Source organism: Rattus norvegicus, chromosome 4, assembly GCF_036323735.1.
Source record: "Rattus norvegicus strain BN/NHsdMcwi chromosome 4, GRCr8, whole genome shotgun sequence".
NCBI classification, from domain to species: Eukaryota; Metazoa; Chordata; class Mammalia; order Rodentia; family Muridae; genus Rattus; species Rattus norvegicus.
Genome location: NC_086022.1, coordinates 47,828,713 through 47,853,794, shown reverse-complemented (window position 1 = coordinate 47,853,794; position 25,082 = coordinate 47,828,713). Strand labels below are relative to the sequence as shown.

The 25,082-nt window shown below is 40.9% G+C and overlaps 1 protein-coding gene and 1 long non-coding RNA gene across 7 annotated transcripts in view; one reads left to right on the top strand and one right to left on the bottom strand.

The window, feature by feature from the left end:
• Positions 1 to 25,082, top strand: part of Cttnbp2 (cortactin binding protein 2) — a 163,732-nt gene that overhangs the window by 76,804 nt on the left and 61,846 nt on the right. For 4 of the 6 annotated variants that reach the window (XM_017592494.3, NM_001114401.1, XM_039107160.2 and 1 more), the window contains exons 4-8: positions 9,227 to 10,853; positions 16,968 to 17,171; positions 18,428 to 18,527; positions 20,390 to 20,540; positions 23,349 to 23,600. In XM_017592494.3, the coding sequence (XP_017447983.1) occupies positions 9,227 to 10,853; positions 16,968 to 17,171; positions 18,428 to 18,527; positions 20,390 to 20,540; positions 23,349 to 23,600 (2,334 nt within the window). Of the gene's footprint in view, positions 1 to 9,226; positions 10,854 to 15,546; positions 15,587 to 16,967; positions 17,172 to 18,427; positions 18,528 to 19,470; positions 19,742 to 20,389; positions 20,541 to 23,348; positions 23,601 to 25,082 lie in introns of those variants that run through there. The other 2 variants (XM_039107159.2, XM_039107162.2) reach the window with 2 other exon arrangements.
• LOC134486734 (uncharacterized) lies at positions 19,128 to 19,906 on the bottom strand. The gene is made up of 2 exons (XR_010066110.1): positions 19,809 to 19,906; positions 19,128 to 19,618 (listed from the first exon to the last, which is right to left on the bottom strand). It is a non-coding gene; the product is annotated as an uncharacterized LOC134486734 (long non-coding RNA).

Sequence of the window (25,082 nt, the reverse complement as noted above, 5' to 3'; positions counted from 1 at the left end):
GAGACCTCGAGGTTTCAGGACTGTGTGATGGGCTTAAAGACTCTTATGAGATATGATATGCCAAGGTGGCATTTATTTAGTATATGTTGTGTCCTATAGCATTAGACCTTTAGTCTATGTATGTCAGAATTCTCTAGAGGAGCAGAACTTATAGTATATGTTGTATTATATTTATTATATTATGTTATATTATATTATATATGTGTATATATTACATATTATTTGTATGTATGTATTATATAATATAAATGTGTATGTGTGTGTCTGCGTGTGTGTGTGTCAGGGTCCTTTAAATGAACAGAACTTATAATATATATTCTATTCATGCACACACACATACATATATGGTACAGTGGTAAAGGAAGCTGAAAACAGCAGGGATGGGTGGACTCGGTGGGCTCAGGGGTCTGTTGAGTTGCTGTTCCCTGCCTAGAGGAGCTACTGATGGAAGGCAATTACAAAAGGTTTGCGAGTGCTTTTATAGTAGTGGAGTTTTAGGTATAAATATCAGAAATTTGTGGAAAGGGCCTTCCCCTAATGAATAAAGATTTCAGGAGACCAATCACTGGGTGAGGAGTAGGCAGGACTTCCAAGTTGGAACGGGGAAGAGAGGAGGAGAAAAGGGACTTGAAGTTTTTTGGAGGCAAAAATTTTTGGGGTACAAGATGTAAGGACCTAGATGTACCCCAGTTAGATCTGCCACTGGAGGGTTTAATTTAGCATGACTTACTAATTAAGATGTCGGTTGTTGTGCCCAGCAATTGTGTTACCTGTTGATTCCAAACTAAGATTATGTGGTGTTCTCCTTCATGTGGCAGCTCAACCGAGTTCCAGAGAAAGGCAAGGTGGCAGGGCACCCCAGCCAGCCACGGAATTTGGTTGCGTGGGATGGTGTGGCGGCGACCTGCCATGGGAACAAAGCAAGTAGGGTCGAGAGATTTCAGGAGCTCTGGGCCAGAGTCTGTCAAGATGAGAACAGCCCGCTGATGCCATGTGGCCTGCCTGCGCCCTGTCTAGTGTGGTGTGGTGCATTTTTTAGTATCTCCTGCAACAGAGACTAGTTGTACGTCTCTTCATTTACAGGTTTCTCTAAGTTCTTATATAGAACTTTTTAATACATCTATATCTATATCATATTATATAATATATTCTATATCATATAATAAATAATATATATGGTATATATAGTATATAATTCTATAAGTTCTGTTGCTCTAGAGAACCCTAACATTATGTATATATGTGTGTATACACACAAATATATTCATATGTACATACATATATATGTATATATAACTATATATATAATTATTTGAATGACTTACAGGCTGTAGATCAACTAGTCCAGCGATGGCTGTCTACCACTGGAAGGCCCAAGAATTCAGTACTTACTCATTCCATTGGGCTGTATATCTCAGCTGGTGCTCAGCCCCTGAGGAATTTTGAAGAAGTAGGCTTTAATGGCAGTGAGGGATGGATGTGCTGGCCAGTGTGAGAGTGGGCAGGCACAGAGAACAAGTTTCTTTTTTCTATGTACTATATTTAGGCTGCTGGCAGGTGTGGCCCAGTTGAAGGTGGGTCTTCTCACCTCAAAAGATCGAAATTAAAAATGGATCTGTGCTACTATTTTGAGTGGGATGATGCGTCTTTTGAAGACTTAGGCCAGGTGGAGGGTTCCAAGCATCTCAAGTTGCAGAATGATGGATCGCAAGGACCACACACTCTTCCAGGAAGTGCAGAAGCATCTCAAGATGAATAGGGTAAAACCTAAGAGGCCATGAAAGCTGCCTTGGCCCTGGAGAAGAACCTGACCGGACCCAACTTGGATCTTCATTCCTTGGATTTTGCCTGCATAGCCCCTTATCTCTGTGACTTCTTGGAAATACCACTTCCTGGACAAGGAGTGAAGCTCATCAAGAAGATGGGCAACCACCTGACCAACTTCCATGGGTTGGCAGGGCCACAACCAGTGCAGACTGGCATGCCCTAGGCATCTCTCTGGGCTGGTATCTCTTTGAGCTGCTCACCCTTAAGCATGACTGGGAGGGGCTTTTCTAGGGGCTCCCTCCTCTGCTCTGCACTAGCTGGCCTCAGCCCCTTCACCTGAATGAATCTTGGAAGCCACTAGGCAGCTTTGTAACTGCCCTGGAGCCTCTCCCAAGTCTTGGACCAAGTAAAAATAAAGCTTTTGAAACAGTAAAGAAATAAGAAATAAAAAATAATAATAAAAAACCCACAACAACAAAACCAACCAAACCAAAAAAAAAAAAAAAAAAAAACCAAACCCACCACTTAATTCCAGATGTAGTCAAGTTAGCAACCAAGAGTAGCCATCACAGCGTATTATGAAGTTATCAAGTCAGGATATTACTACACATTAGACATAAGCAAAGTGATGCCGTAGAGCATCCAGAGAACTCTGCCTACCGTTGTAGGCGCCGGCAGCCTCTGCTTGCAGATGGCATATCACTTAGTCAACTGTGCGCTGTGTCTTCTCTCTCTCAGATAGACAACTAGGGATCTCCTGCTTCTGAGACTCAGACCCTGTCTGTGTTTTGGGTTCTTCTTTGATGCTAGAGAAAGCAAAAGCCCTTCAGAACTCAAATGTTTTCCTTTGTTTGATTAATTTGTTATTTCTTAAGGTTTAAGATTGAAAAGCATCATTTTGTTTGCTCGTTTTTAATTTTCATGATGGGAATGGAACCCTAGTTCTAAGTATGAGAAGCAAGTACCAGAGTGTGCCCAGTTCAGTACAAAGACCAAGCTCACAGAGTGCTGATAGCTTTTTCCTGGTGGGATTTTGCTGTTTTCTTGTCTGCATTCTTTGTTCCTCTCACAAACCCTGAGATCATAATTTTTGCAAAGATTTATTATTAAATTTTTGTAGAAGAGCTAGCTGAGTAAGCGTTTCCTCTATTGTTGGTAGTCAAACTTTCTGTGACGTATTTTGTGACTGACAAAGGGTACCCCTCTGTCCGATGTATTTCTTATATTTTATATGTTCAGTGTGGTCAGTTCTGTAACTTATAGTTTAAGTTAAAAGAAAAACATGCAGACACATATTCCCAAACAGTGCAACCAACTATTATATTATGAATTGGAAATATTATTTTGTTAAATCACCAGTGCTATGCTTGGCACTTACTTGTGTGAATGAATAAAATCACAGTGATGTATTTTAATATTCTTAATTTTATTTTCAATTCTAGTTTACTTTATAGAACTGGAATGAGTGATGGACGGCTGAAATAGAGGAATTCTGTTTTATAGACAGAGAAAATCTAAAGACAGTGGGAGAAAGAGAATAAAAGCAAATTGGGCATTTCAAAGTTAACTTTTCCTGGGAAAGTGAGGACCGGGAGTCAATAACACTCTGAATTGGCCCCTGTCCTTCCCACCCTCTCTCCTTCTCTCCCTCTCTCCCTCCCTCCTTCTCTCTCTCCCTAATGGGCAATGGCAATTGAATCCAAGGTCTGTCGCATGCTAGGCATGTATTCTGCCACTGAGCCCTTGGTCTGTTTCTTTGATCCTGAGGTGAGCTCCATAGAGCAGATTTCTGTTTGGTGGTAAGGAACTGCAACGTGTCTCCATTTTAGTAGAGGATCCTAAAACCCTGGCCTCTTGTGATTCCGGTTTAATACATGCATACTATGTTGCCCTATCGTGCAAAAGAGGGAGCCGTACAGAACCAATCTTTCCAGTGCTAACTAATCAAGGCCACACAAGTAAGGAGCTTGGGCTCAAACTTGGCACTCTATCCTCCCATCTCTGAAACACACACAAGGCTCGTGTTGTGCATCGATGGGAAGATTTGCAGAGCAGATGTTTGATATTTGTGGGGAGAAACGAAAAGTAATGGAGCAAGTCCAAGAGGTGGCTGGAAAGAATCAAGTTAATTACTGAAGTCTAGTGTTGGGCAGATGGAAACCATTCTCTCTGGGGGTGAATTGTCTTGATAAAGGAATCTGTGAAGATATATCAAGAATCCTTTGAGTAGCCCTCAGTAACATCTCATCCACAGAAGCTAAGATTTGAAATACTGTTGTAGTGCGAGGTAAAGAAGCTGAGAGCACAGGGAAGAGTGAACTGGGTGAGCTCGGGGGCCTGCTGCATTGCTGTCCCAATGCTGGCTAGAGCCACTACTGATGGAAGAGCAAGTCCAAAAGATTGTGGGTTCTTTTATCATAGTGGACTTTGGGGGTATGAACATCAGAGATTAGTTGCATGTCTGTTTCCTTAGAGATTTCTCAGATTTGATTCTGAAGTAGAAGATGAAAGCCAGACAAGAAAGAAGGTGTGCTGACCCATAGTGAAGAAACACCATAGTCATGGTGTGCAGGCTCAGAAGAGCCGACTTCAGCCGAGCAAGCCAAGCCCTTAAGTGGGCTTCGTGGTTCTGGCCCTGGTCAGGGAACACAAGTTACCCTTTAGTTAGCTGTTTGCTGGAAGTAGGGTAACTTTCCTTTCCGCTCTCTCAGAACTTTTATAGATGTATGCAATGTGTTTTGAATCCACCCACCCCCACCCTTCCCTCTAGCCCTCCATGTCCTTTCTACCACATTTAACTTTTAAAATACTTCGTCATTTCCCTTTGCCCTTCAAAGATAAATTAGAAAACACTCATTTTTTTGTTTTTAAGAATGAAACCTGACCTAGCTCGCTCAGTTTTTTTTTTCAACGTTGTCATAAGAATTTTTCACTAAAATTAGCACGGAGGGTATTGATTCTTGTCAAAGTGCTGGGACTGGACCCTGGGCTTTTTGTCCTGTTTAATAAGTAAGTATTCTACTACTGAGCCATACCACCAGTTACACTTCGCCTAATATTTCTACTTATTTATTTACTTAATTACTTTAGTCTGGTTCTGTGGATTTTTTTTCTTTTGCTTGTTTGATTTTGAACAGTTTCTCATAGCCCAGGCTGGCTTCAAACTCTTCTGTGGGTATAGCTGAGGCTCACCTTAAATTCCCAAACCTCCTTCCTCTCTCTGCCAAGTGTTGAGATTATAACTCAGTGCTACCAGGTTGATTTTTTTATGTTTCTGTAATATTTCCTTGTGCCTTCTCATGGCAGTCTATCATTTTATGCGTTTCACATGATTTAAATATGCTTTAGCCAATAATGACTCAAATTTTCTGAATGAATAAATATACACACCAATACACTATACATTATACCTCAGATTGTACATACTCTACTTAAGATGCCACCTCCAATATATTACATGGCAGCATAGGGCATGCTGCTGCTCTTTTTTGTTGGGGGGGGGTGGGCGGTTAGGAATGTAAACTTGGGTCTTCACGCAATTCTCTGCCATTGATATATCTCTCCCTAGTCCTCTTTTCTTCCAAGACTGGGTCTGGCTAAGTTGACCTGTCAGAACATGAACTTAAATTCCTCCTGCCTCAGCCTCTAGAGTAGTTGGGATTCAAGTCTGTACCATCCATTATAGGGTATATCATTATTCTTAATAATTAACTGTATAATTACTCTCCAGTTGAGACCCATTCCTCAGTACTGTTCAGAAACTGCTTTTCAATGCACAAAGCACTTCAGTATCACTCAGTGATGCTTTGAACTGAAGATGTAGTTCAATAAAGTACTTGCTGGGTAAGCATGAGGATCTGAGTTCATTTCAGGACACCAATGTGATGTCAGTAGTACATCTCTAATCCCAGCAGTAGGGGGATGAATCCCTGGATTGTTGGCCAAACCAGTGAGCTCTGGGTTTAATGAGTGACTCTGTCTCAAAAACTAAGGTAGAGAATGGTTGAATATGACTTCTATGCCAACCTCTGCACCCTGCCCCATCCCCCCAATACATACCCATGTAAATGTACACGTGCACACATACTCACTTAAACAATACCTGTGACTTCCGGTTGAGTGGTAAGCCATTTTCTACTTTTGGTTTCATGACATTGTAAGAGCATTGGAGTCATAGATTGTCCCAGCAGGGCCCCAGTAAGGCTACCTACAGTTGTCAGTCCTTAGAACATTGCCTTCCTCTGCCATAGATGGCTAAAATTTGACTTGAGCAAGTATTGGCTTTACTGAGAATACAATGAAAGTTTGTGTCTAAACCACTAAACTGTAGACAATACTGAAGTAACAGAAGTCTTTTGATTTCCCAATAAACACAAGCCTTTTTATGCTGCACTGTAGTCTATAAGTTATATTGTGTCTAAAAAACATTGTCTACAATTTAAAATCATTATTATTTGGACTACTGGGGGCCGAAGAAATGATTCCCATAATAATGTTGCTTGAAACAGGATTGCCACAGATCTTCAATGGTAAAAACCTACAAGATCATTGAGTACAAGATGCAGTAAGTTACCTCTCTGTGTTTGTTTTTAGCATCTAGAAGAGATAAAATGTTCTTTCTTCATCTCTAAACAGCTAAATCCAGGCTAGCCTCTAAAAGCCATTAAGGCCCTGTGGATCACCAGAGCAATATTCATTAATTAGACGGGTGAGGTGGGTGAGCTCAACTGATTGCTGCATTCCAGATCAGGGTGTGCCTTAGTCTTTCATAGTTTCTTGACACATGCTTCCTAGTAGAACATAAACACTGTAGGATTTGAGAGAATAATGCAACTAATTACTTCTCCTAAATATCTAATTCCTGAAGGAATCTAAGGGGCATACAGAAATTGGAATTCTTCTGTTACCACAGTACTGCCTAGAACAACTAAGACATCGAATTGGCCTAGGTGTCCATTAATGAATGAGTAAATAAACAAAATGCAATATAGGTACCTAGTAGAGTATTGTCCAGGCTTAGGAGAATGGAATGATGTCATTTTTAATAAAGTTGAGTGAACTGGAGATCATGATGTTAAAGTAAATAAGCTAGACACAGAAAGATAAACCTTCTATGTTTTCACTCCTGTAGAATCTGGATTTCTAAAAATTACATAAAATTATATGGAAGAGAAGATTTATTTCCTTTTCTCATTTCTGTAACAAAATACTTAAGATATTTAAGAAAGGAAGGATGTATTTAGTTAGGCTCATGGCTTGAGGAGATGCTGTCTGTCATGTCCTGGAAGGCATGGTGACAAGCCTGTGAGACAATCAATCACACTGTGTTCTGGGTCAGCTGGCTTCCTTCTTTCCCTGTTGTGTTAAGTCCAGGACCTCAGTCCATGGCATGATGTTTTCTGCATTCAAGATGAGCTTTTCTTCCGACAAACACCTTCACAAGTATGCCTGGCTGGTTCTAAATCTAGCCCAGTCAACAACAAAATTTAAGCATGACAAGAACTCTTGAGGAGGAGGAAGGGAACCAGTGTTTGGCGAGGTAAAAAAGTAGATAATGGGGGTTGAATTTGATTAAAACATATTATCTATGCATATATGGAGATACCATGAAGTTCATTATTTTGTATAATAAATAGCCATATATTAAAATGCAGTTATAAATGTCGCTTATGCACCCAAAAGGGTTGTTTGTTTTAGGAAATTTGTTATTAGAGATCAGCAGTGCTAATATCATTCATTCATTAAACCATTTATTAAGCATAGCCACGTGCCAGTCTATCATAGGTTTGGGGAACATAGTAAGTGATTCGCAGTCTTCATCTTTATGAAGTTAACTTACGTCCTCAAGAAGGCAGGTAGATAACTAAACAAAAGTCAAGGAGACACAGGAGAGGGGAGAACTTTGCTATGGCAGCAAAGGCAGGAGCCATAGTTGGGGTTTATCCTGCTGAGATGAAACATCATGACGAAAAAGCAGCCTGGAAAGGAAAGCCTTTATGTTGCCTACATGTTCATATCACGGTCCATCATCAAAAGAGGTCAGTGCCAGGAACACGAGGCAGGAACCTGGAGGTAGAGATGGATGCAGAGATTGATGGAGGGTGCTGCTTACTGACTTGCTCCTCATGTCTTGCTCAGTGCCACGAGCCCAGGGGTGGCACTGCCCGCATCAAGCTGGATCCTCCAACATCAATCAAGTATCAAGAAAATGCCCCAGAGGCCACGGGCCAGTCTGGTGGGGTTCTGTTCTCAATTCTGGTTCCCTCTTCCCAGAGGACTCTGGCTTGTGTCAAGTTGACGTAAAGATAATCAGCAGAGCAGGCCTCCCTGTAAAAGTGACAAGGGAACAGAAGCCAGAAGGAAAAAGAGGAGCCACACTCTTGTGCTGCTGGATGCTTTCGTGAATATGACAGAATCTTACCTCAGGTCTGGGAGGTTGCTCACTGGTAGAGCACTACTATCATGAATGCAGCCCTGGGTTCAGTGCTCTCCCTTTTATGTCTGGAGACAAAGGCTTATAAAAGCTCAGTCTCTGTGTGTATCGTTTGGTAAAGTAGTTTGTTTTCTGAGCAGCACCAAGTTAGGTCCCATGGCTTCAGGAACAGCCAGGACCTTTTGGGCAAAGAAAAGCAGGTACAACCCCACACCTAGGCATTTTGATGGGTGAGGGATGCTGGAGGGTTTGCTCGCTGGATACTTCTGTGAAGTGTATAGGATTCTTTGTGAAGGAGGGCCTCCTTAAGGCATGTGAAGAAATTCTAGGCAGGCAAGACAAGTTTGAAGACCCTGAAGCAAGAGGTAGGGTTAAGTTCACGAAGCACCAAGGTGGGCCAAGGTAGCTAAATCAAAAGCAGCTTCCAAGTAAACAACAAAGTGAGGCTTTAGGTTCACCAACTTTGACTGTAGATCTAATAAGATAATCTGTTAGCACATTATACTTTTATTCTTCAAACTCTTTACGTGTTATTTCATATGACTTCCAGCCCATCAGAAGGCGCTCAAAGCTGTTAAGTAATTTAGCTATATAATATCATCAGCAACTAAGGGGCTTGGGAATTAAATCCTGATTGTGTGTCTCAATGATCAGTTAATAATTCGCAGCCATTGAACCTTTATTAAATAGCACCAATTCTTTCACTGATCTGTACTCATCAAAACAGTTCTTTTTGAACTTTGTGCTGTGACTTGAAACATCCTATTACCATTCTCCTACACTGTGGTTAAATTTAATAGATTAAAACAATTCCCTTTTTTCTCAATGTAGATATTTTGCAGAAAACCCTTTGTCAATTTTCTCATTTTAATGGGTCTTTAAATATCACCTTTTAAAAAAATTCATAAACTGTGACACTTTTGCTAACCCAAATCATGGCATTGTTCAGAAATTAATAAAAAACTCTTCTATGATACAAAGAATATTCTATCTATTAATTCAGGCTTCCCTTTGAATATCTTCCAGTTGGAGATGGAAAAGCTCCAGCTTCAGGCCCTTGAACAGGAGCACAAGAAGCTGGCTGCCCACCTGGAGGAAGAGAGGGGCAAGAACAAGCACGTGGTCCTGATGCTGGTGAAGGAGTGCAAGCAGCTCTCAGGCAAAGTCGTAGAGGAAGCTCAGAAGCTGGAGGAAGTCATGGTGAAATTGGAGGAGGAAAAGAAAAAGACAAGTGAGTTAGAAGACCAGCTCTCCGCTGAGAAACAGAGAAGCGCTGGAATGGAAGCTCAGCTGGAGAAACAGCTCTTTGAGTTTGATACGGAACGGGAGCAGCTGCGGGCCAAGCTGACCCGAGAAGAAGCACACACCACCGACCTCAAAGAGGAGATAGACAAGATGAAGAAAATGATGGAGCAAATGAAGAAAGGCAACGATGGGAAGCCCGGACTCTCCCTCCCCCGGAAGACAAAAGATAAGCGACTGGCTTCCATATCTGTGGCAACAGAAGGGCCTGTGACAAGGTCTGTTGCTTGCCAGACAGATGTAGTGACAGAAAGCACTGACCCTGTGAAGAAATTGCCTTTGTCTGTACCCATAAAACCTTCCACAGGGAGCCCCCTAGTTTCCACAAACACAAAAGGGAATGTGGGCCCCAGTGCCCTGCTGATTAGACCAGGTATTGATAGACAAGCTTCCCACAGTGACTTGGGTCCCTCTCCACCTACTGCCCTACCGTCAAGTGCAAGTAGAATTGAGGAAAACGGACCAAGTGCAGGCAATGCCCCTGACCTATCAAACAGCACACCCTCAACTCCTAGTGGAACTGCCCCTGCTGCTGCTCAGACACTAGGTGCAGCACCCCAGAACCATTCACAAGCTCCTCCTGTGCACAGTTTACATTCACCGTGTGCCAACACTCATCCAGGTCTCAACCCACGCATCCAAGCAGCTAGATTTAGATTTCAGGGCAATGCAAATGACCCAGACCAGAATGGAAATAACACTCAAAGTCCTCCCTCCAGAGATGTTTCTCCTACGAGTCGTGACAACCTAGTAGCCAAGCAGCTAGCTCGGAATACTGTGACCCAAGCGCTGTCCAGATTTACCAGCCCTCAAGCAGGTGCTTCTTCAAGGCTGGGAGCATCTCCAGGAGGCGATGCTGGCACCTGCCCTCCAGTTGGTCGAACCGGTTTAAAGACTCCAGGGGCAGCACGAGTTGACAGAGGAAATCCTCCTCCTATCCCTCCCAAAAAGCCAGGGCTCTCCCAAACTCCTTCTCCACCACACCCTCAACTGAGGGCCTCCAATGCAGGGGCCAAAGTTGATAACAAAATTGTGGCTTCACCTCCCTCTACATTGCCACAAGGGACCAAGGTAGTAAATGAGGAGAACGTCCCTAAGTCATCCTCCCCTCAGCTGCCACCAAAACCATCCATAGATTTAACTGTGGCATCTGCAGGCTGTCCCGTTTCGGCCCTGGCCACGTCTCAGGTGGGTGCCTGGCCTGCTGAAACCCCTGGACTGAACCAACCCGCATGTACAGACAGCTCCCTTGTCATTCCCACCACCGTTGCCTTTCGCTCTTCCATAAACCCTGTTAGTGCCTCATCCCGTAGCCCCGGTGCCTCAGACAGCCTCTTGGTAACAGCATCAGGTAAAGGGATTAAAGTCTTATACCCTTTTGTAAAGAATGTGGCCTATTCTATGACCTGTCTTAATTTCTTTCATATTGTCTTGAGACATTTTTAATACTCCGGTTGTCCACTTCCTCATATTCATATTCTCTCTCTCTCTCTCTCTCTCTCTCTCTCTCTCTCTCTCTCTCTCTCTCTCTCTTCCCCCCCCTCCTCCTCCCCTCTCATTTTCAAAATTATTTTGTAATTTTCTTTAAGGCTCTCGGGTGATGGTGAATCATCTGGCTCTATGAATTGTGGTTTCATCATTCTAAGTGCTTTTCTTGAAAATAACCTGAAAATAGTGGTTAGAAGTCCATGAAGACCATTAATTTAGAGAGACTGAAACATTTCCAGGGCAGAAAAGAGTATCCCTTCCTATTAAATATTTATCTCGCAAGACCTCAATATTAATGGATCATCCTCAGTGTGCTTTCAATTTGCTCCTTTTAGGATGGCCTAAGAAAAACCCTTCCAAGTCACTGTTTGTATAACTCTGGATTAGCAGGTTAATGGGGGTTTATTCTGTAATTAATAGATTCTGAAGGTTCATATCAGTTTGGTATGAATGTCCCTTTCTTACCCTCAACAAAAGACCATGAATATTTATAAATCTCAGTTAAAGCTTAGCTCATTTTGAATGACATGTACCTCATTTGATAAGTATTGTCTCCCAACACACAAGCCCAGATGGCTTCCACACCACATGGGACATTACAATTCACATTGCATGAGTGCCTTATGAAGTTGCTCAGTCTAGGAGGTCCCTCAAAGGACTAGATATTGTTGTTGTGTGTGGTTATGAAAGCATTGCTTTTTCATTATCAAGGCAAAAGTAAATTCATGCTCAGACCTAAAGTTCTGGAGTAGTTTGTGCTGCCCTCATCAGACATCAGGGATTGGTAGATCCTATTGGCTCTAAAAGAGCAGGGATTTCAAATCGAAAGGGAAATTTCAGTAGCATCACATTTAAAACTTAAAGCATGTAGCACAGACTGCAGTTCTAAAGCTGGCCGCCAGGGAAGGAGCTAAGTGCTTCAGATTGCCCGACTGCATGCCTCTAATTCAAGCGGTTTCCATTGAACTGCAGTGTTGGGGAAGTTTTTATTTTTGAGGGCAAAATTGAGAATCCAGAAACATCACGCACTTTGGAGGTATAGATCGGCATTAGAGATGAGGCCACATTGTCTATAACTGTGGTTTCGATGATCTTTTTCACCATGAGCAAGTATTCTCTGCCTTAAGTTGGAGTTTATAGTGCTCAGAGGGAAGGTGGCTAGAGGGAGGTTCAGAGAGCATAACATATCAAGGCATGGCACTGAACATGCGGCCGCATGGCTAATCCACGCCTGACTGGTACTGTTGCTTATAGCACTTTTGAGAGTTTGCTTTAGAATTTATTGTCATTTTGTGATGTTATAGGCATTTGAGGTTCCATAGGGGTTTTTTCTCTGACTGTATTGAGTGTGATATGGCTTGATATTGCTTGGAATTATGTTGGCTTTCCTAATAGTTAAACCTACCCTAAGGAGAGGGGCATTTGGTACCGTTCAGAACAATCCAACATGGACCCTAAGATCTGTAGACTGTTAGAAAGCATTGGCTCCAGAGTCATTTGGAGCCGTGACTGTGCTCTGATGTAACTGTATAGACTGTGTGTAGGCAACATTTCCCAGAGCAAATGAATGTCATCAGCTGGTTTTGTTTTTAAGTATAAAGCTATCTGTTTTTTGATACCTTGAGGCTCTGCCAGCTGGTGCCTCGGTAGGCACCATAAGTCTGAGTCCAGCTGCACACACCCTCTAGTAGTCAACAGAGAAGCTTTAAAACAAGCTTGTGTGACTGCGGGAGAAGTTAAGTTTTAAAAGATGACTAACTTCTAATCTGTTAAATATTTGCCCAAACAGCTGTTTTGTATTCAGTGGGATTCTGGATAAAAGAAGCCAGGACTCTTAAAAAAAAACAAAGCAAAACAAACAAACAAACAAAAAACCTTTTACTCATATCTGAGGTGCCAAGGGGAGTTGAATGAGATTTTGATGAAGCGACAGCCATTGAAGATATGTAATGTCAGTTCCTTGTTTTCCGATTTTCAACCTTCTAGTTTGGCCATAGTGTTCCCAGAACTGTAGGGTGATGCCCTTTGATGGAATAGCAGGCTTCTGTCTGATTGATTATAAAGTGTGCATCTTCAGGGCAGAAGGGTGGCACCGGAGGTCTAAGTCCCTTAGCAGGTGTTCAGTCGGTGCCTCCTTATGTGCTCTGATGGCACAAATGTTAGAATGAAGCCTGCTTGTATAATTACAGAACTCAATTGCGGGTGAAGGCCACCCTTAGCCTCCCAAATTAGTTAGCATTTTACCCACATTGCATTTAGTTGGTTCCAGTTCTCCTTTTTTAAGGATTATTTTGGTGGGGATCACATCCACAGCCTGATGTGTGCTAGGTGAGTGCTCCACTACTGAGCTACACTGCAGCCTTTGCCACACCAGCACCCGTTCTTCTTGGCAGCACCCGAGCTCCCTGCATCCTGCTCCTTAACCTGGCTGTGCCTGAGTGAGCTTGTTCCTCTTCAGCTCAGAAGCCCATAGGAGGTCATCAACTTTCCCCTGGCACCACTGGGGTTGCTAGGAATGACGCCCAGGAACCGAGTGTACCTGCCAGATGCCTTGCTCCCATTTCTTTGATCATGTGAGCAAGCATTGAGCTGAGTTTCAAAGGGCAAACTTAGCTCATTTCTGCCCTTTTGTAGTTATAATCCTGGGGAGGAATTACTTGTAAGCTATTAGCTTTGTCATCTACACCTTAAACTCTTGAACCCAAAATTAAGGCTATTTCCCAACTGAAGGATGTTCTGACTTATCCTCGTGTTGGAGACTCTTTATTCCTCTTTGCCCTGGAACCTGGGATCTTTCTCTTGAGATGCCCTGTGTCCCTGCCACCTCTGTCTGTAACAGTGAGGTGAAATCCCAGTGAAAAGCCGGAGTGGCAGAGGGGTCTCATTTTAATGGGTTGCGTTCTAAAGTACGCTAACCAGAGGTGACCTCATAACAAATCATGAACTCTTAAAATAGTGTTTTAAATTGTAAATGAATTAGAAATTCTTACCAATTTGTCAAATGAATATATAATATATAATGTATAATATACACATATATTTATATATTATATATGATATATTCCAATGGTTACATGAAGAAGGTTAAAATAGGAATCACTCCAGGCAACTGAATCCCCAAACCTTTGCAAATTTTTCTGTTTCCCTTCCTTCCTTCCTTCCTTCCTTCCTTCCTTCCTTCCTTCCTTCCTTCCTCTCTTTCTTCTTTGTGATTGTTTTTCTTGTTGATATTATTTATTTTATTACTATTATTTATTTTATGAATTCCATTTCATTTGGTTCAGACTTTTTTCCTTCCTTAAAGATATTTTCTAAAGTATACTCGTGTATGATTGGCTTGAATGCTAAATCGCAAAATCAGAATGGTCTGGGCTGTGACCTTAACCCTCTCCACCCTCTGAAGCTGGTGCCAGAAGCTGTTCTCAGCTCCTTTTCCTCTGCCCTTGCATGTCCCCATGTTTTGTGGCCTGCTATGCAAATCCTCACCTTTACTAGCGTTTGCCTACAATGCCGTGTAGCCGAATGACTTTCTAACACCTGTAGAGTAGCTGTGTGGACTCGGGTTTATTCTGTCCTTAACTAATCCAGTTAATCACATATTACCATTTCTCTCATGGCTGAGAATTTCAGATGAATACTAATGTTTAGTGAGGTCTTTCTTTTAATTCCAACATATAAGTAACAGGAGTTCTTAAAATAAATTGTATTGGGAGAAAACTGGAAATTATAGTAAAAAAATAACATTTGTTTAAATTTAAGAGCTTAAAGTTTACAATATTTTCAAAACGTTTTCTTTTGTGAAGATTTAGAGACCATTTTTTTTCAGTCCTCCAAAGAAACTGATACTGCTTTCTTTGAATCTGACTGGAAAAGCAACAACACTTCATGACCTTATGATTAATAACATTTTTGAATAAAGCCTTTTACTGCTCTCAAGTGGGGTCTTCCAGAAAATTATACACATAATTGAATATTTCCATATAAACCCATATAAAACAATTGGAAATGTGAATTTGTATTGTCTCTTACAAAGCCTAGAACTGTGGTTTAAACTAAAAGATGAGCAAACTTTAGTATGTACACATTGGTATTCATGGAAGACTGTCAAGAACCTAGATTCCTTGAATGAGATGTAAAGAAGAGATGAGTGTGTGTGCACGCATGTGTACAGATGTGCGTGTGTGTATGCATGTGTGCATGTACATGTGTGCCTGTGTGCATGAGTGCGGTGTGTGTGTGTGTGTATGTGTGTGTGTGTGTGCACGCGCGCGCAGATGTTTGCGTGGGTGCATGAGTGTGTGTATGCATGTGTACAGGTATGTATGTGTGTATGAGTGTGTGTGTACATGAGTATGTATGTGTGTGTGTTTATAGCATGAAGCAGACCCCCCCATCCCTGTTCTGCTGGGGACGGTAGTGTAATGCTTTCTTATTGCTTGTTAATTACAGTCAAGGTGTCCTACCTTGGTGTTTATAATTTTCTGTCTATCATCCATTTCTAATAAGTACTGATTTAATTTTTGTGGGCCTGTTTTTTTTGTTTGTTTGTTTTTAAGAAAATACAAAAGGTAAAATGTACCAGAGAGGAGCCTTCTTGTAAGTATGAAGTAAAAATACTACTTTTCTAAGAAGACCTAATCAATATGGATGGGAAAATATAAAGATTTGAGAAATATTGAATTTTATAAACATTTTAATTGTCTGTCATTGCTGTCCTGATATGATAAAACAATAAGTAATCCGTGGATTCAAATTATTAGTTGTAAAGATATAATTTTGAGATTCAATCTTCCATGGATTTCTATTGGCATAAATGGCCTCTCTGACTTATTTTTATAAAGAATTTTCAATATTCAGAGGAGTTTCTTTGATATGTACTTTAAATATATCCTGAAAGAAGTAAAGCCAAAAACTTGTGATTAATCATAAGAATTGAATATTACATTCATATTAGTGTAACTGATACTGATAGCTATATAGCTATTCCCCATGGAAAGTCTGCATGAAGAATATATATGTGTAGTTATGTACAGAACTGCTGAAAAGTACTGGGGCTCACTCAATGTATTTAACCCGAAAGGACATAATTATCAATTAAATAAACATGTGTACTTTACTGTTTTTACAGCCTTTTGATCAAGGAAGGATTCAGAAAATTTTCCAGGCTATATGCAGCCGACTTCACACTCTTAACAGATTCTCTTCTAAAACTGCTAAATACTGATGAGAAAACTAACCATGATCATCTTGCAATCTTTGTTTAAAGCTGTGTGGTAGAGCACCCTGCTTTGTTGGCCAATCTCAAGTTTGTTAGTCCTGCAGTGAAGATGGCGAGAGGTGGCCGTTTTCAAAGTTTTCAGAGTTACTGAACTATGTTCTGTCGTACAATACAGCCATTTATATATATTGTATTTCTGTCAGCTTTTAACACCCATATTTGTTTCTTAGATTTGAAATGAAGGAATAGGACAAACTCCTTGATAGAGTGAGGCCTATTTCCTGGTTTATACAAATAATTATCTTAGAAGCATTGTTGAAGAAACTCTTTGCAGTTATGGTGGTATCTCACACTTACTTAATTTACATTGCCATATCAGTATTGAAATTAAGGTAACCTTTATATAATCTTAAAATTCAAAATGATCTTAAATTCTAAATAGAAATTTAAGTTTGTGGAATGTGGTAGCCGTCTCGGCCTCCTAAAAGCAATTATTTCTTTAACTCTTTTTTCTTGTGCCAAACTGACGACTAAAAATAACATGCCCCCCCATCAAGGTTAATTTAATTAGCACCAGATAGAAAGTCTGAAAATAACAGTACGGATTTATGCTAAGACAGTATTAACAGATTGATAATGTTAGAAACCATGTAATCTTCTAGAAATACGTGTTCCTGTCTCTGTGTGTGTGATTGAAAAAAGAATGGTAGTTTCTGTCTCTTCTTCCTGCTGTCTAACTAGGGTCACTTTAACCTACAGGCTGGTCACCCTCCCTAACCCCTTTGCTAATGAGTGGTGGTCCTGCCCCCCTGGCTGGCAGGCCCACCCTTCTTCAGCAAGCTGCTGCCCAGGGAAATGTCACTCTATTATCAATGCTGCTTAATGAAGAAGGACTGGACATAAATTACTGCTGTGAAGATAGCCATTCTGCCTTGTATTCTGCTGCTAAGAATGGACATACAGGTAAAAAGACAAAACAAACCAAAACTGAACAGACTGACAATGCCTTACCTTAACACACTTGGCAAGAGGATGAAAGACCAAAGGGGACTTAAATCACTATGGCGAGCAAAATGTCCACTTGGATTTCATTTTTTTAAGGAGTAGCAGAATGGGGATTTTTTTTCATGAGTTTTAAAGTTTTATGAATATTTAAGGGCCTGATTATGTGGTTCCTTACTATAAAATGTGGGGCCAGTGGCAAAGTCAGTGTTTATAGATACACAACGAAATATACGGTCCACATAGGGATTATTAAACACACGTTAGAATCGCAGTGCCACTCTTCGCAGGACAAAGTAACCATGGGTGAAGTAGGTCTTCCGGGCTGGTAGGCTTGGGTGTTGAGTGGTTGCCACAGAGAGGTTTTACCAGTTATCAAGAGTAGCCTTGTAATAATATGTAGTTACTTAAGTTATTTTCCTGAGAATTGAAAACTTACTATAAATATGTCAGTGGAGACTAAGAATTCTTTTTACTCTTTAAAATGCAAATCTGGTAGTTAAATATCCTAAAGACATGTGGTAACACAGAAAAAGAGGTGGCTGGACTGCACGTTCTAAGTTAAGAGGGTATGTGCTCTGTGGGCTACTTCCTGATTGGCTCAGACACCGTGCTCTCCAGAGCTAAGGAGACTCAGTCGTTTTTTAAAGCACTTTGGAATTCAGAAGCACTGAGGGAGTTTTCTTCACTGTAGAGAAATTAAACTCAGATCATTCCGTATTATTTATGATACCTCTCTGTTAGTGATGTGTGTGTGTCTCAAGTGGCTTTCTGTGGGCTTTCCTTGATCTTCAAGTAGCTAAGTGTAGGAATGGCCCACGTAGAAGTGCCTTGATGATTAAATTAGCATCAATCATGCAGTATGCATATAACTGTAGAAATACAATTTGGTAAATGGATCCGATTCTCCTCAAAACATTATTTTGAAGAAACTCTGGCCGAGAATCTAGCAAAGTATCTTTTCTGGTATGTGGTATTCCTTTTTACCCATCAACAACTCTCTTCGAGATGGTTTTTAAAGCCATGTCTTGGTGGCTTTGGAGATACCCTGTCTTCAAGGAAAAAGATGGCTTTCCAGGTGAAAGTCTGTGGCATGCCACATCCAGCAGGACAGAGCAGTCAGGTCAGCCTTTGCTGTTGGAGCCTCTGCATAGTTTATAGGGAACCTAACTCATCCTTGCCCTAAATGAAAGTGGCTTTCTGTTACCATCCTGTAGACTGTGTGCGATTGCTGCTGAATGCAGAAGCCCGCGTCGACGCTGCTGATAAAAATGGCTTCACACCCTTGTGCGTTGCAGCCGCTCAGGGACATTTTGAGTAAGTGATGATCTTCATTCTTCTTTTCCTTTGGAAGTGACCCCCTTTTTTATATTTTGCACAGATTTTTCTCCTGCTAAGCATGTAAATGAGTGGTTAATATTCATCGACAAATCCACCAAGCATATTTGAGTGCTCAAATGCAAAGCAGGACCTTAGATTTGTTCTTCATAACAATAGTTACGTGCTGTATCTAGAGGAAGTATGTGTGTGTCCAGTCTGTATGTAGTCTATATATAGACGCAGACAGTCTGAACCATACATTCATACTTGCTTCTGGAAAATGTCTGCTAGCATAGCAATGGAGAACAAAGTAAGGAATGCTGAGAGCTTTGCTTTCTCCTTTCTCTAAAAGCTTTTGTTAGTGCTAACATTAAAAGTAGAACATTGAATTATATTATTTATTAAAATCCTATTATTCTCCGGTGAGGTAAGTTATTTGATAGTCCCACAAGCTCATGTTTCTTCATTCACAACTAAGAGAAAAGTCAAAGCAATGAGCTCTAAAAGGAGCTTCAAAGTCATAAGGACAGGGATTTCATTTTCAAGCTAAAAGTCACATTTTAATCGTCGAATACAGCCAAACTGCTGTCCTGACTGTGCTGAGCTGACAGGTTGTGAGGGACGTATACTGCTGCCACCTTTGAGATCCAACTGTCCAGAGAGAAATAGTCTGACAAATTACAGAATCCATGGCATTTGGGTTATAAATCTTTAAATCCTTCAACAGCTGAGCTAGTACCCAGCTCAAACTCTACACCTCTTAAAGCTTTTCAGAATCCACATCAGGGTTGTTAACTATAAGTATTATAATTCTGTAGTATTCCAGACGCAGCCTTCAGTATCCGGGGTCATTTCTCTTGTGTGCGTCTCTTGCACTTCAGCAGCCTGGCTTCAGGAGCTACTTTTGCTCTTACCTTCCGGGTTACATTCTGTGTTCCAGGTTATATTCTGTGTCCCATCGAACAGATCTCTCCTCCTGGCCTGTGTTTTGGCCTTTGTCACCTCCATGTCACCAGGCCATCTGTAAGCTCCTTGGAGGACGTAACCGTCACAGAACAGAAGCATGGGTAGCTTTGGAAAGAGGAACCCTGTGGAAATTCAGGAATCCATAAATGTAAAGAATGGGCTACACAAATATGTCAGCGTGTTACTTTTTAGAAAACATGTATAAGCCAAATACTGTAAGAGAAATAAACCTCCCCAAAGGCAAATCCTTCAGTTTGTTCAAATTCTATCTCTGTGTTGAACTAGTCACAAAGTCACAGTCTTGGGCGTTACCTTCTTTCTTCTTGGGTGCGTTCCTGTGTAGCTGTGCCCTCAAAAGCTAGCAACCATGCAAAGAGACAGCCTTTTCCATCATTCTCCCAAGGCAGCCCTTTTCCCAACCCCCTGCTCCTTTTTATAGAGGAGGCACATGGTGCCCGGCTGTCTATGCTATTTATAATCATTTTCTTCGGTGAATAAAAAAATCCCAGAATGATTCAGCAGCCTCATGTTATTTTCAAGGCAAAACCCATTTTTGAATCACAGAAAATATGTATACCAAGGACAGTTATACCATTTAACCTAACAAGTCAAACCTTTTCTAAGGACAACTCCTATAAAACTTGGGAAGAAGTATCACCAGGTTTGAACATTTTAAGGGACAAGTTTAAGTTTTCGTAAGTTTTGAGACCAAAGTGTAGCTCTTAGTCATATGAAAGTGATAGCAATGAAATAAGGTTCATAAATCTAAAATGATTGATATATGTCAATATGCGGGCTAGCTCGGGCATGTTATCTAGATTTAATATCTGGTCAGGGAACGCTTCTCAGGTGACACGTCATTTGTGTGTAACTAATCATAATTCCATGAACAGATGTATAGAATTACTAACTGCATACAATGCCAACATTAATCACTCTGCTGCTGGAGGACAGACACCTCTGTACCTGGCCTGTAAAACTGGAAATAAGGAATGTATCAAACTCCTGCTGGAAGCTGGCACTGACCGGAGTATAAAAACCAGAGTAAGTACCCATTTGGGAGAGCGTTCCCTGACATATGTTATTTATATCATGTCTGAAAACTAGATGTATAGGTTCAAAAACCACAAGCTTGTATAGATGCAGATAATATAGATGCAGATATATGATGGGTGCAGTCTCTTTTCCTTGTCAATGTTCCTTATAAAAGGCAGTATAACTAATAACAATTGCACTGGAGACGACATTATACATAGGATGGAGAGGAACTGAGTTGTGGAAGTATGTGTAGGCGCTAGGTAAACGCCATAGAGTTTTGTATGAGGGATGTGTGCATCTCTAGAAATGCAGAAGCCAGGGTGAAGAAGTCACGACGTAGCTTTGAAACTTCCCTCCCACAAATGCTGAAGCGTCAAAAACTGACTCGCTAGTGTGCTTTTGCTTTAAGGATCCTGAATTGGAAAGTGACCTGTGCTTGAGTCTCTGGCTTGCTAATTGAAAATCTAGTCCATTTTACCTCTCAGTCATTCAAACTGAGGCTAATCATAGAAAAGGGGATTTTGGTGCTCTTAGTATTTCAGAGTGAGAGAAGACAATGAATCTGTCCATTTTTGTTCATTGAACAAATACTATTCTTTGATGCTATTACCAATTTCTCTGACAAGAAGCAATCATTAAGCATCAATATTTACAAAGATAACAAGGCCAGGAATGAATATTTTCCATTGCAAATTATTGTTAGAGTTTAAAAACAAAACCCCAGAATTATTTTTATTCAATTTCAAGTTTTTATTAAATTTTAATTCTTCGATTAAATTAAAGTTCTTATTGTACACGTGTGGGTGTTTTGCTTGTAGGTGTGTTTAAACCACTATCGTGCCTGATTCCCTTAGAGGATCTGACCATCTCCCCAGATCGTCCCTTTAAAAAGAAAATCTGAAAAAAAAGTAGTTTAGTTTCACATTTCACATTTTATATATTTTATCCATGAAATATTTGGTGTTTGGATATATTCACAATAAAATCCTATCTTGTAGCTGGAAGATAAATGAATTTTGCATCATTAAACCGAATAAATAGTTCATCCTGGAAGGTTAAACCACATCCTGCTGAGAAGACAGATCAGTGCCCTGAAGCTAGCTTTGTTGGGCTGAACAGGTTGTTTAGACAATGCAAAAACACTGTGTAATTGATAAGTGACCTCGGGGGAATAATTATGTCTTATGCCTTTTAATGGTAAGGTAGCAAGAGAAAGTGGAGTGTCAAAGGGTTTTTGTCCTGTCTTGTCCATTCCTAGAAAGACTGTTTGGAATTCGTACGTTAGGAAGGTAATCAGCACTTATTCTCTGTGGTCAATGGAAGGGTCATTACCCTGCAGAAGAAAGCAGGGACCTTTGTACATGACTGCAGTGTAGACCACACCCTGCTCTAGTTAACTGCCGATGTGGTCTTATCTTGATCAAGTAAACTTTACTGTCATGAAATTCAGAAGGGGAGAAAAAGTCCCAAGGACTTTCCTTAGTAAAGGATCACAACATTTAGTATACATTAAGATGGTTCCCACTTATTGGCTAATTTTCTTAGCTTTTATATCATCACTTAAAAAAAAACAAACAAACATCACAGTGATGCCAAATGCCTAGATTCCAGCACTTGAGAGGCAAAAGGACAATATCAAGTTCTTGACTATCAAGGGATACATAGTGAGACCCTTTCTCAAAACACATATTAAAAAACAAAATGTTTTATAGCTCACGAGAATATAATTAGTATAGCAATATGGAATTCTATATGAAAATGATCTTAAAGCTATGATACAAAGGCAGAAAAACAAAGCCCCAAGTCAAATCAATTCTTTGATAAAAGTTTAAAAGACAAATAAAAGTTCCTATGCTGTAGACAGACCCACCTGTGAGTCAGAATGAGAGACTGTGAGGGGAGCAGGGACTTTTCCCTAGAACCCTGCTTGTCAATTTTAAATGCACTCCTTCCCCTTTCTGGGCATGATTGATAGCCCGGTGGGCCTTCCCCCTCAGAGGGTCAGGTTCACTTTATCTGGACGGAGGCATGGGGATCTGCAGTTAACTAAGTCCCAGAGGGTATTGGGGTTGCAGACCTGAGGACCACTGCCCCAAGCTTGTGACTAGTCAGGAAACCAGTTAAGTGGGCAAGGGATTGGGGCAGAACAATTAATTCTAGAAAATGGTCTCAGCAATTTTAATTGGACCATTTTCTAAGTAAGTAAGTCCTGATTAGAATCCCTCTACACTCAGCAGTTCCTGAACAGAGGCCCATAGATATCAGTGAACCTACTGGGTTTTGTTTTTTGTGTGTTCCTACCTTTTCCTTTTACCTAGACTCCTTCCTTCTGGAATCATTGGCATTAAAATGTTCAGACCATTCCAGTCAGGCTACTGCACTGATAGTAAAAGTGGTTTGCAGCAGTGTCTTTCAGTGCATTACTAAATAATTAATACCATAATTATTCCTTATAATTTTAAAATCTCATTAGGGCAAAGTTCACTCCATTGTTTTTTTTTTAATACTAAATTGAAATTTTGGTTGGAAAAGTATTACTACTCAGGAGACTAGGCAGTACCTGCTCACCCCAGATGGCAACTATTAGGTGAGAAATGATGATTTAACAGCCAACATGAATCATAGTTGTGGGAATTAATATCACCAATAAAAGTCAGAGAACTTAAGTTCGTCCGGAATATTCAGGAGTGGACTGCCTCCGGTCTCTGATGCAGTGGTTCATGACCAAGAGAATTTAGAGGTGGACTTAAAATAACACAGTCCTCATCATTAATGTTACTCTCAATGTTTTCCTCCTGGTCAATGTATTTTCAGGATGGCTGGACACCAATTCATGCAGCCGTGGACACTGGTAATGTGGACAGCCTCAAGCTATTGATGTACCATAGAGTGCCAGCCCCTGGAAACTCTTTGAGTGCAGAAGAGCCCAAGTCAGGCTTGTTCAGCTTGAATGGAGGTGAGAGCCCTCCAGGTTCATCTAAGCCTGTGGTTCCTGCGGACCTCATTAACCACGCTGACAAAGAAGGCTGGACTGCTGCCCATATTGCTGCTTCCAAAGGTTTCAAGGTGCGTCTGTTAGCCGCTGGCCCCATTGTCCCGTTGTAAGTTCGACGAGTGGCATAGTCGTTGGTAATTGATCTGGTGTGTCAATAGAAATGGAGTAGTACCTTTGCAGAAGACTATGAGCTGCTGGTACAAACTGACACTCATTTCTCTCAAGAAGGTGTTTACGGTCAGGGACATAAGAAAACCTTCCTTTTTAAAAATCTTTTATTTTTTAAATTTTTTCTTTATAAGGTGTACAAGAATATATTTTATTTCATTTGCATTAGGAAAGAAAGGTGAATATTAATGTAATTAGTTCCTGCTAGTTTGTGGTGGGGGAGGATCAGATTGTAGGCTATTTTCTTAGGCTCCATTAGGAACAGTAGACCAGTAATACCAATAAGCTATCAGGAAACTCCCGATGGCTAAGACATTAGCTAGGCATGCTCTGTGTTCTTGTCACTTAGTCCAGCTTAAGTACTCAAGCTACAAGTCCAGGGTAAGAAGACATTGGGAGCATATGGTGATGGACAGGTATCAGATCAACCCCTCAGTCCGTGATGTGGAAAAACAGAGATTAGGTGTTTTTAAGAACAGGGCTCTAGGGAGAGTCACTTTAGGAATGGTTCATTCTCAATGAGTAGGAATTATTCGGAGTCCTTTAGACTACTGGAGAGAACAATTCAGGTAAAGGGGAAAGTAAGAATAGAAACACAGAAGTAGGAAGTGGCTAATAGCTCCAATGAGCTAAGGAAAAATAGGAATAAAATAATGCTACGGGGGTGGTCATTGTTGATTTGGGGGGTGGGGCTTCAGTAGCATTTAATAAGGAGCTTGACATAAAATTACCAGTGAATATACAGCCAGTGGGAGGTTTTTAGGAAAATAAGGTTAAATGGTTCTCCAGTTTAAATTATGTAAGAATATTATTTAGACCATTTGTGATTTGGAATAACGTGATCGCAGAGAGGAACAGACTAAATGGTGGAAGATGGTGGGAACAAGGGTAATAATTAGAGTTATAGACAGAAATGGTCAAGGCTGAAGCTGAGGATGGTTTAGTGGGTAAAGTGCTTTTCGCACAGGCACAAGGAACTGAGCTTTGATAAACAGCACCCACATAAGAGCTGAGCGTGGCCGCATGCTCTCGTAACTCAGTACTGAGGGTGTGCACACAGGGAGCTCCGGGAGTGGGGGTAAGGCTTGCTGGCCAGTCAGTCTAGCTGAAACAAGTGTATGCTCAAGGTGTGATTCTGCCTCAAAATGTAGGGTGGAGGGCAGCAGAAGAAGATAACCCTAAATCAGTTTCTGTTACATGCACACACACAGGCAAGCATGTATGCTCACATATTGAACTCCCCATGCACACACAAGTGTAGACACACATGCACAATAATAAATCAATGACCAGGGATAGAACGCAGAATAGACATGGGAAAGGAAAAGAGCTGAATGAAAAGATAATAGTTTGCAGGGAGAGTGAAGAAAAAGCATTGATTAGTG